This window comes from Choloepus didactylus, chromosome 4 (genome assembly GCF_015220235.1).
Source record: "Choloepus didactylus isolate mChoDid1 chromosome 4, mChoDid1.pri, whole genome shotgun sequence".
NCBI lineage: Eukaryota > Metazoa > Chordata > Mammalia > Pilosa > Megalonychidae > Choloepus > Choloepus didactylus.
The window spans coordinates 130,948,859-130,961,492 of NC_051310.1; the positions used below are offsets into that span (position 1 = coordinate 130,948,859).

Genomic DNA, 12,634 nt, shown 5'->3' on the forward strand with positions numbered 1-12,634 from the left:
GTTCCTGAGGTTGCTTTAAACCTGGAAAGTCAAGCAAGCAGCCATCCTAAGGGAGTCTTGGCAGGCAAGGTGGTCCTGCTCTATTGCTCACTGTTTTCTTCACAGCATTTATTACTTTCTTAAATTGTATTATCAGTTTGCAAGTTTATTGTCTGATTAACACTGTCTCTCACCCCACAACTAGAACGCATGCTCTAAGAGGGTAGGGTCTTTGCTTATTTATATCTGTATCCCTGGTTCATAGGTATAGTGCCTGACACATAAAAGGCATTTAACAAATATTAGTTGAATGAATGAATGAATGTTGGAAGCAATGCGGTTTCTGCTCTTTGCCTTCCCATAAATGTTTGTTGTCCGAGGCCGGGAGCCCAAGTTCAGCAGAATGGTGCGATGATGATGGTGGTGGTGGTGGTGGTGATGAGGATGATTGGCAAAGCCTCTTCTGTGGGTTGACCCTCCCTTGACAGTGTTCTTAGAGATGTGCTGTCATCTCTCCATTCCTCTCTTCATGAGTGTCCAGGGACTCTGCACTGGGCAACGTTTGACTAATACTGAGGAATTGTGGTTTTGCCTGGTATCAGCGAGGCGCCAGACGCCCAAGCTCCAGACCCATTTGCCCATACATACATTCTTTTGGAATCTTTGCATAAACATGAGTGTTTCACATATTTCCTGAGTGGCGCAAATGCCTTTTGGCCACTTCCTCTTTTATGCAATTGGTCTGTGGACACTGTCTCTTTTTGGTTTTGATAACCTCTCTCTTAAGAGTCAGGATTAATTCTCTCTGGAATCCAGATTGTACCATAAGAATACTGTATCTGCCACCACTTGTGGGAAGAAAGCTAAACTTTTTTTCCCCTCAAGTTATAGATATCATGACATGAAAATGTTTCATCATGTGGGATGATCTTTTGATAGTGCTGAACTGTGGTATTTATTGCGAAAGCTCCTGGGGTTTGGCCTGTGGGATTCACAGATGCAGGCGTTGACCCTGGGCAACCACTGAATGCATTTAAGCTTAGTTTTCTGTGACTCATTTTTAAGGCAAACACAAAGATAAAAGTAAATTACTATATAAAGATATAAACTGATTTTGTATCTGTTATTAATACTTTAATCTGATGTCTAGTTGGTTGGAAGTATCAGAAAAACCGACTCAAACAAACATATACAAAATAAATGAATTGGTCATTTAACTAAAACATCCAGATATGGGGCTAGCCTCAGAAGAGGCTTAGTTTAGTTTCTTTTTCCATCTTCAGTGTAGGCTGTATTCATGGCAGCCTCACCATCATGGTCCCAGGATGCTGCCAGTGACCTCCAGTGATACTTACTACCAGGCTGGAATCCAATAAGGAGGAGAAAGCCTACTTCTCCAGAAGTTCACATTCCCAGAATTGACACACGTCTTGTGCCTCGACTTGAACTCATGATTGTAATTAGGAGCGTGGGCCATGCAGTTGGCTTAATCTAATCTGGGCTTGACCCCAGAGTTATGGATGAGAGTTGAATTCATCCAGACAGCAGGCCTAAGAAATTTGGAGCACTGTTAGCTGAAGGGAAGGAAAAAAGTAGTCAAATGTCTATTTGGCATTAAAAGGGGATCTGATTTCAGGCACTGAGGTTGAATTTTGATATTTATTTTTTTTTGTATTTGATATGTCTTACACTGCAAAAAAATTAGTATTAAGTTTCCATTTCTGGTTGTGGTAGCCATTGGTGATGCCCAGTAAGTGTTTCTGGCCTTCTGGCTTTTGGATACATGGTGAATAGTTCTGCTTAATGAGTTGTGAACAATTGGGTTGAGGCATTTACTTGCAGATGGGAGACTCTTCAGAGCTTTCTCTTTCCCTCTGGTAACCATGACTGGAAATGTTTGAGCTGGTGGCTGCTCCATCTCAAGTTATCTCTGATGAGCAGAATCTCCCTGAGCAGTCTCGCTGCTGACTCATATTGGACAAGTAGCACGAGCAAGAAATTAACTCTTAATGTGTTAAGCCATGAAGATTTTGGCATTGTTTGTTAGCATGATGTAACCCAATTTTTCCTGCCTAGTACCTTGGATTTCCTAAATCCACTTGGATTATTTGGGGGACCCCTCACGGCAGGTCAAAGAAAACAAAAATCTTATATAATTGGATAGTTCTTTCAACTTAGCAAAAAGCTTTCACATCTACGATCTCATCTCATCTTCATCCTTGTTCTATAAATATATAGATGAGAAATATTAATTTTTGCCAGTGGAAAAATTGAGGCAACTCTCCAAATACTCTGTTTACTAATTTACCCATGTTTGTTATTTTTTGTATGCTTTGTTTTCTTAAGCAGTTGTTTACATAATGGAATCTCATTATAAAAATAACACTTTGCCATTTTATTACTATTTAAATGGCCCATCTCTAAAGAATTTGTCATTTAGTAAATATAACATCTATTTTTGATCATCTGCAATTGGATTTCCTCTTTGTAGACAGGTTATCATTTAAAATGAAAATTTCTTCAAGTTACTTTTTACTTAAAACCTTTTGATAATTCCTCCTTCACTGGTTTTACCATCAAGCATTCATGCCAAAAATTTAAAGGACTTTGGAAAGCTAAACTCAGAAAGCAGTTATCACTTGATTTGTCTGCATTTAGCTTTGCAGGGACCAAGCAAATCGCTCTTGAGGGGAAGTGAAAAGGAACACGAGAAAGTTGTAATCTTAGACCAGGCAATATATTGCCAGGGCCCCTACCAAGGAGATTGACTAGAGAGGAAGAGGTAGATATATAGTATTTTCCTTTGTAAGAACATGGGAAAAGACTAGAAATGCACAGGGGAGAGAGTGAGGGCTGGTTACTCTGAAAGCAGAATGTGCATCTGTGAAGTGGGCTGTGAATAGAGTAGTGTAGTGGTGAAGTGTGTGGGCTCTGAGAGCAGAATGCCTGGGTTCAAATCCTAGCTCTGCTATTCATGAGCTGTGTAACCTTGCTTAAGCTGCTTAATCTCTGTGAACTTTAGATTTCCCATTTACAGAATGGTGATAATAGTACCTAGTTCATAGGATGTTGTGAAGATAAAATGAGCTATGAAATGTAAAGCTCTTAGAACAGTACACAGTGTAAGAGCTTGATAAATGGCAACCATTATTATTATGTTTTATTATTATTGTTGTTGTTATATGTCTCCATACCTTCTTCTACCACCCTGATCCAAGCTGCCCATCATCTCTCACCTGGACTAATCCAAAGGCCTTCCTTCTCACTTGTCTTCTCACATCTATTCTTGAATCATCTGCAATTGGTTTTCCTCTTTGTAGCCAGGTTATCATTCAAAATGAAAATCTCTTCAAGTTACTTTTTACTTAAAATCTTTCAAAGATTCCCCCTTCACTGATTTTATCATAAAGACTGAAATCTTGTATATGGATCCAAGGAACTTCTCTCTCTAACCCATTTTGTGCTGATCTCTCTTGCCCAGCCACATAGCCCTATTTTAGATCCCCAAGTGTGTCATCTTCTGCCCTACCTCAGGGTCTTTGTATTAATATATGTTAGGGGAGCAGTACTTTTCCCTCATCCTGACATTGCCTTCCATGTGGAGGGCTCTCCATTGGTGTGATTCTTCTCTCCACTCCTTTAGTCACTGTGCCCCATGGGTGGTGGAGTCATTTACCTGAAGGGTTAATCTTGGAGGAATGAGTGGGCCTCCTCAGCTCAGCTCAGCTCTGCCCTCCTTCCTCTTGGAAGTGAGCAGCCCACAGAAAACAGGTGGTCTCCGATGCTCCTCCAGGGTTAAGCTCTTCTCCACTACACAGGCGGCCTGCTTCTGTCCTGCATTGTCTGGGCTGTGTATTTAAGCCTGCCTGATCATGGGGTCAGGTAACAGGCCCACCTGGCTTACAAATCAAAGCCATGGCCTCTAGCCTGGCTCCTATCAGATGCAGTATGAATCCTCTAACTACTACTCCTTTTTCTCCCTTCTTCTTCTTCTTCTTCTTTGATTTTAAATTCTCAACTTTCTTTCTTCAGGACCTAGAAGGGGCTCATCCCTACTCAGCCTATTTCCTAGTTATCCTTCAAGTCCTTAGACTAGTGAGTGTCTTGCTATTCTATTCTCCCAAACACCTCTTTCTAATATTTAGTACACTTTGAGCTACTTACTTGCTCAAGGTCTTTCTTCCAAGACATATTTTAAGTTCCACATCTGAATTGTTCACTGCTCAATTTTCAATTCCAGGGCCTGGTACATATTAAATTCTCTAGTATTTTGCAAGTGAATGAAGGAATTAAAAGTGTTACAGGAAGCAGAAAAGATCACGTTTTTGGGGGGAAGGGGATGTAAATATATTTAATTAGAAAATATGTGTCAATAGAAAAGAATAAAGGTGGCATATATGTCAGCTATGAGGGTGAAAAATAGAATAATCCACCATCCTTCTTAGGAGTTCACAAATTACTGATGCCCCCTGGTTATTCCCCAAGCCCCCAAGGTGGCTACTATTTCTTCTTTTATGTTAATTGTTCTCTTGCTTTTTATTTTCTATTTTTTCAATTGAGATATAATTCACATACCATAAAATTCATCCTTTTAAAGTGTACAGATCAGTGGTTTTTAGTATATTCACAAAGTTGTGCAACCATTACCACTATTTAATTCCAGAACATTTCCATCACTCCAAAAGGAAATCCTGAACCCATTAGCAGTTATTTCCCATTTACTCTCCCTCCTCCCAACCCCTGGAAACCACTAATCTACTTTCTGTTTCTATGTGGAAATGTTATATAAATGGAATCATGTAATATGTGGCCTTTTGCATCTGACTTCCTTCACTTTGCATGTTTTCAAGGTTCATTTGTATGTATCAGTACTTCAGTCCTTTTTATTGCCCAGTAATATTTTATTGTATGGATATATAATATTTTGTTTATCCATTTGTCATTTGATAGATATTTGGGTTCTTTTCACTTTTTGAATATTATGAATAATGTTCAGTTTTAGCCAAATTGATAGTTGTATATGTGGATGAGGTAAGAGATAAAATGCAGAAAAGGGTACTAAACAAAGAAGGTCAAACAAAAAGCTGAAGAAGTAGATTTAAGTGACTCATATTAGAGAGCAGCTAATCTGAGTCAATGATGGCTTTATGCTGGTTTTTGATTCATAGAGAGTGGAGTAACTGATAGAACCTCATGAAAGCCAATATCAGTAATGGAGGTGGCTTAATAAAATGATGGGACTGGTCAGAGTTTGGAAGCAAAGCAGGTTGAGTACTTCAGCCTCAAAGTCAATGTTAGAGATGAATCTAGATGGTCTTCCACAATATTTAGATCTTTGATACTCAGAAGGTGTGTTAAATTTTCTTCAGATAATCACTGTAGAATGCAAGTGTTGAGAGCAAATTGGAGAGGGCACAGGATGATGTGGCTAGTCAGGACACATATGTAAATTTGTCGCATTGATAAAAAATAAGGATGAGAGCCATATTGGGTTGGGATGTTTCTAATGGTCCATGGTAGGAAAATAGTGCTCAGATGGTAGTGGGCGATATCTTCCATCTTGCATTATAGAATGAGTTGTACTAAAATTTGTCTGTGAGCAATAGGCTAGTTCAACTAAATGACTAAATGTTAATGTGCCTGCTTTAAAGTCTTACCAATATTCACCAATATCCTTGGGCAGGGCAATGAAAATTGAAATTGAAAAACAAAGAAAAATATATGGGTCCAGAGAATCCCCAGGAGGGGGAGCCCTTGTTCCTCATTGCCAGTCAAAGCTGTGAGGGTTTGCATCATTTGCGATGAAGTCACACACAGCCTTCCTTCCCAGCCCCAACTCTTGAGCAGAGAGCACTGTGAAAATAGTCACCCTCAGCTTACAAAATAGTTTCAGTGCTTTAACATGTATCAGGCCAACCAGCTGGAAACTCTTCTCTTGACTTCTCTCTTACTTTCTTACAACTTGCAGCCCAGAGCTGGGCCCTTTGATTCTTTGTAAATGTTAAAAATGATAATTAAACAGATGATTGGTATTTTCTTGAAAAAAAGGAAGCAGTGATTACTAGGAGCCAGTGTAGGTTCACTTAAAAAAAAAATAACACCAAACTAACCTCATTTAAAAAATACTAGTGAAATGGTAGGGGGCATGTTCACCCCAAATCTCTCATGCTATCTTTGTGGATAAGATAGAGTTAAACCTCATGAAGTATAGTTAGGTGGGTTTATAAGTGATCAAGGAAAATATAAGGAAAACATGTTAACGTTAATCTGTAGAGAGGATTCTAGTAGTGTTCCATAATTTTTTGTGTTTCTTTGGCTCTGTCTTTCTTAATGTATTGATTAACAGCTTTGGAAGAATATACAAAAGGCATTCATTTGCAGTTTGCTGATAACTCAAAGCTTGGAGGATTATTTAATATTTTGGATAGTGCATTCAGGATTCAGCAAATGTTTTAAATGAAATTACATTAGGCTGCTATAATAGGAATATATGAAAGGTCCTGTACATTGATATTTAAAAAATCATCTTTAAAGGTTTAGAAAGAAGAGACCTGATTTAATAGTGATTTATGTAAGAATCTAGGGATTTTAATTAATCAACGGTAGATATGAATAACAATGAGATACTGTTGTCAAAAATGCTGATGAACTTGTAGGGCTTGTAACTACAATAGCCTGGAACACAGGACATCAAAGTCCCAGCTGTATTTGGACTAGTTAATTCAGATCTGCAATTTGTGTTTGATTCTGGATATCACGTTTTAAGAGAGATGTGAAGTTGGGATGGATCCAGAAGAGAATGACAGCATGGCATGTCTATAAAATGTCATGAAGAATCGCTGACCTTGGAATGTCGGACTCAGAGTTGAGAAGATTTAGGGGAGTCCTAGAAGGAACCTTCAAATATTGAAGGGTGTTAACATGGAAAGGGGGTTAGACTTGGTCGAGGTGATTCCAGGATTGGAACTCAGCACATGGGAGGAAGTTACAGGGAGGCAGATTTGGATTTCTCATAGTAAAGACTTTTCTAGCAGTTCCCGTTCTGAAATGAGAATGGACTGCCTTGTGAAGCGGTCAACGTCCTATCACAGGAGACCTTCAGAGACAGGCCTTTTAGAGTTATTGAGAAGGGACATGCTTTCGGGAAGGTGGACCAGATGATCCCTGAGGTGCCTTCAGCCTGGGCCCCAGCATGCAGCTGAGTGCCTGCATACAATAGGTGCTCAAGTAATATTTACCAAATGAATGCATGCACTAGTCTTTGAAATATAGACATAAAAAATATCAGGGGAAGACTTTTGCTCCTGATACATTTTTTTTAGTCATGGGGGATTTTATGGCACTGAACTATAACTTCACTTAGTATCACAGCATGTCATCTTGGGAAAAATGAAGGCCTTGGGCCACACAGTTAAAAATTTCCTTAGTAATTGGCTTATCTTTCTTGCTGTGGCATAATTCATGCTCAACCTTATAGGTTTCAGAGCTTTTTCTGATAAGGAGCAATGCCTTGCCCCAAACTAACATGATGCTATTTGTTTTTCAGGATAATCGTATCCACACATCCAAGTACAACATTCTCACCTTCTTGCCAATTAATTTATTTGAACAGTTCCAAAGAGTGGCAAATGCCTATTTCCTTTTCCTTCTGATTTTACAGGTAATCTTCATTATCTATGTGTTAAAATATTCTTTAATTTGAAAAATAATTAATTTACTTTGCTAAATGCTCATGATTAGGTAAAACCATCCTTATCAGATTTTAAGATTATTATTGCTGTTTCTCTTCTCAAATATGGAATGGTGAGGAACGGGTAAAAATGAGTACATTCATCATTTTAAACAGTGAAGTCATTTTAAAATGCAGCCTTGCACTTTATTTGAACCAAACCAGAACCTACCTATTACTGTTCATAGTCTCCCTCCTTTTCTTTTGTTTTCATTTTTTTTTTTTTAAATCTCCCTCTCACACTGATATTGCAGGGATTGCCAGAGTGGAGGCAAAGAATCTAGACGAGTTGTTTGTGGGAGTCAATTTGTCAAATTTTATTTTCATCTAAGAACAATGACATATTTTATCTATATCTAAAATAAATGATGTGTGCTAAATGTTATTGCACTATAGGGGTGACTACTTTTACAGTTTTGAGTGGTTAATTGTTATTTAATAATCTTTCTTTTTCTCCCCCATCTGACTAAAATTTGAGCTTAAAAGTAATTTCAGATTTTGCTGATATTTTAGGAAGGAAAAAGGCATGAATATAAATTAAAGCCTCAAGTAGATATATATCTTTAACATTTCATATTAGCCAGCTACTTACCTAACATTTATTTTAGAGTAACTTAATCCAATCAAATTGGTAGTTTCAGAATGTTCTGGGTTTTTTTAGTTATAGGTGGTCAGAAGACAGATTAGATATGTGCAGACTGGATTAACAGCTTTGAGCACCTGTTTTCTTTAATTGGATAAATATTGGTTTGTTCTTTTCATTGTCAGTGGCAGAAACCTAGATTAGTTAAGCAAAAAGTGAATATATTCAGGGGTATAGCCAGTTGAGATGTGGCTGGATTCATGGGTAAACCATGTCATCAGACTTGGCTTCTCTTTGCTCCGATTTCCTCCATGTTGGCCTCACCTCTCGGGCAGGCCCTCTCTACCTGGTGGGTCCTGGCAGCTTCACACTTAATATCTTCCTAACTCCAACACCAACGTGAAAGAGGGAAAGGGAGAGAGAGGGAGGGAGAGGAAAAGAGAATAAATCAGTTTTTCTGTTGCTCCAGCAAAAGTGCTGGGATTTACTCTGGATCATGCCGAATCACATCCCAATCCCTGAGCCTACCAGTGTGCATCAATATAGTGATTGGCTTGACCTAGATCACATGCCTAAACCTGGTGTCCAGATGGAATCAGTTCACCAAAATTAAATAGACTGATTTTCCTAAGGAAAACATGGGTATAATTGAGAAGAGCTAGAGTGAATGTCTACCTTGCTATTTATTGAAGAATCCTTAGAATTCAAAATCCTTCCTTCCTTCTTTCCTCCTTCCCTCCTTCCTTCCTTCCTCTCTTTCCTTCTTTCTCTTTCTCTCTTCCTCCCTCTCTCTCCTCTTCTTTCTCTTTCTTTCTTTTTCTCTCTCTCTTTTGTTTCTTCATGTAACTCTTTACACCATTCCAGAATTTTGAGCTCATTCCTCCTCTAATGGCCTTCTTATTTATGGTGAAAAGCTCTTGCTCCCAAAACTTTATAGCTGAAAGTGACCTTTGGGTTATTTAGTCCAACCTCCTTTCTTTAATGATGAAGAACTTGGACCCAGAGAATTCAGATGATGTGTAAAGCTTTTACCATGAGTTAATATTAGAACTAGGTCTAGAATTAGCTTTTCTATCACCTAGCCCAATGTTTTTGCTGCTATTTTAGAGGCTTGTGTGTGTGTGTGTTTAATTATTAAATCTATGTGGAAGCTATTATGTAAAATTGATTTAACTTAGAGTTGTTTTAATGGAGCCTGGTTTCTATATACTGATCATGCCCACTCCAACCTTCACTACGTTGATGGCCTTGCACTAGTTCCAAACTGAACCCCATTTGAAAATCACCTGTCTAAGAAAGTCATATCAACTGTCACCATGTCTCTCTCAGGGGTGGGTGGTTTTGGAGGTACAGGCTCAAGGGAATAGGTTTGGTAGTCAAATGGACCTAGGTTCCTGGGCCTAGTTGCTTGTCTTCTCAGTAACCTCATTTATAAAATGCAAAAATGATACCCAGAGCTGCAGTATTTTCTTATTCCAGGGCAGCATTCACAACATAGTCTGTGTTGTGCTATTTACATGGAATACAAACACTGTGAGTTCGTGTAAAGCAACCCTGGCATAAAATCTAACTCAGTGAACTTTTCTTAGGGTCAAATGATATAGTATAGAAAATACCTAGCACAGTGTCTGGCACAAGGTAGATACTCAAAGAATCTCTCTTTGCTAGTAGATGAGGAGTTGACAAAATTGTTGAAAGTTGAAATGACAAGCTGAGACAGACAGGGGATGTCTAACATTCTGGGGAAATATCATTATCTGTGAAAGATTTCAAAAAGCTTATTTCTCAATTTGTTGTAAAAATTTCATTTTTGTTAGGTAGTCTGAAAACTGACCAGTTCAATATGCTTCTATTCTGTGTGTCTTGTAACTGAATGTAGACACTTAATTACTGAAAGTCCTTTTACATTTATACAAATGACTGAATATAAGCCCATTAATTTCTGCCAAGTCTTATACAATAAATGACAAAGATATATTTGGAAGATATTTTTTGTAACTTTAAGAGCTCTAAACTATTTGAAATACTTGTTTCAGCTGATTCCAGAAATCTCCTCCTTGACCTGGTTTACCACCATTGTGCCTTTGGTTTTGGTGATAACCATGACAGCTGTCAAAGATGCCACAGATGACTATGTAAGTATTTGCTCTTGAGCATTCCTGAGGATTCAATTTCAGTGACAGCTTCTCAGAAATAGAAAATGGAGATTCACTTGAAGTTTTTGTATGAATCTTTTTTGATCAATACCATAAAACCTTGTTGCCATTTGATGATTAATACAAGTGTCCTGGAACCAGAGTATGTTTAAGCTAAGAGGAAGAGAACTTCAATAACTAACCTCTCTCCCTCATTTTACAGATGAGGTCCATAAAAAGCTAATGATTAGCTAATGATCATATAATCAATTAATGATAAGACCAGAATTAGAACCCCAAACCTGTCTTAATGTAAATAAGTGAAGTGTGAGACAATAAAGGGTTTTCAAGTCTGCATACCCTAAAGGAGGGCATTCACATTCAAAGATTTAAAACACAGTCTTGGGTAACCAAGTATTCTGAACCCAGATCAGTTACAGTCTCACCCTGGGTGACTGCATATGCCCTACCTTAATAACTATGTATATGCCAGTGACTTACATATTTATACTCCCAGCCCAGGCCTCTCCTCTGAGTTTCAGACCCATATTTCCTGTTGTCTATTTTTAACTTAAATGCATTTTCATATTTAAAGTGGGTTTCTTAGAATCTGCATATATTTGGGCCATTCATTTTTTATCCAATCTGACCATCTCTACCTTTTAATTGGAGTGTTTAGACCATGTACATTTAATGTGATTATTATCATGGCTAAGTGTACATCTATCATCTTGTTATTAGCTTTCTATATGTCTCATCTGTTCTTTGTTTCTTTTTTCTGCCTCATTTTAGATTATTTTATTTTTTGATTCCATTCATTGTTACTTTAATAGGCATATTGTGTGTGTGCGTGTTTGCTCTAGGGTTTACAATATGTATCTTTAACTCATCACAGTTTACTAAGGAAAATTTGGCTTCAGAGCAGTGATCCTTGTCTACCACACCTCTCTGTGGAATCCAAAATGAAACATAGACCCTGAAGTAAAGAAAAAAACAAAGCAACTTGTATGTAGTAAGAGGAGATGAGACATGTACATGAGTAACAATAATATGAGATAAAGTTATCAGGGTTGTAAGAAATAAACAAAGTGCTTTTCTTCTTTGCAGAAGGAACATGCATTTTAGTGGCTGGATTGGTAAGACAGATGGGGGTGTGTGAGAGAGAATTAGGGAAGGCTTAATCAAGAAAGTGGGAACCCAGCTCTGCTAAGAGTAGTTAAGTATGGAAAATTGAGATGGAGAGGTTTGTACTTATCAAATTGGTTCGTTTGATCCTTCTTCATAGTTGCTGTATATGTAATTTTTGATAAATCAACAATTTGTTATAATTTGTTTGAAAATTGCCTGTATCTATGATATATTTGTCTTCATATCCCACATCTCTAAAGGATATATATAACTGTCTTCATTCTTATTAAAATGCCCAGCTTATTTCAGGATGCACGTTGCAACTAAAACCTTTGAGGCTGGATTTTTAACAAACACACAGGAGTTATCCACACTGATGGATAATGTCAATTTAAAGTGGTCCTCACCAATTCCTGGGAGGGTTCCATTGTTTAAGGGTACTTTGGGACCAACTCCTACAGTAGTGCCTTCACAGTCATTTTACCAGGTACAGAAGAAAGCCAATCTCATGACTTCATTTTCACCCAAATTTTGAAACAAAATGCTATTTCTCAGACCAATCACAAACCTTACTTACCAGACCTGGTTTATGAGAGTGACTTTTACATATTTCCAAACATAAGACATCTTTTTCCTGCCCTTTCAAGGGATAAAGAGTTCCAGCCTCAGAAGATAAAGGATATTCCAAAGAATGGGCTAAAAGCTCCAGAAGTAATTCTAGGAGAGGACATTCTGAGAATGATTTGAGCCATGACATCTTTGGAGTACTAATGTGGCTTCTGTGTGTTATCTGATCTTTCAAGGAGCTAGCACTTATTTATATGCATGAGTTCCTACAGGTTCGCTTCAAATGTTTCATTCGCTATAGTCACACCTCATAGGAAAGTAAGATGTAGATGGAGCATGGGGTTTGGAGAAAGACACCTTATCCTCTCATGTACTAGTAGTGTGACATGAGGCAATGCACTTAACTTTCCCGAAGCTTTCCTTGTCTCTATAATATGACAGATGTTATCAGTGCTTTTGGGAAGGCAAAATGGGATGATGTGTGTGAAGTGCCTGGGGCAGAGCCTGGCTCAC

The 12,634-nt window shown here is 38.0% G+C and overlaps 1 protein-coding gene across 5 annotated transcripts in view; it reads left to right on the forward strand.

Annotated features, from left to right (window-relative positions):
* The window catches only part of ATP8B4 (ATPase phospholipid transporting 8B4 (putative)), a 273,488-nt gene that overhangs the window by 52,770 nt on the left and 208,084 nt on the right, over positions 1-12,634 (forward strand). For all 5 annotated transcript variants that reach the window (XM_037834015.1, XM_037834017.1, XM_037834013.1 and 2 more), the window contains exons 4-5: positions 7,526-7,639; positions 10,328-10,426. In XM_037834015.1, the coding sequence (XP_037689943.1) occupies positions 7,526-7,639; positions 10,328-10,426 (213 nt within the window). The remainder of the gene's footprint in view (positions 1-7,525; positions 7,640-10,327; positions 10,427-12,634) is intronic.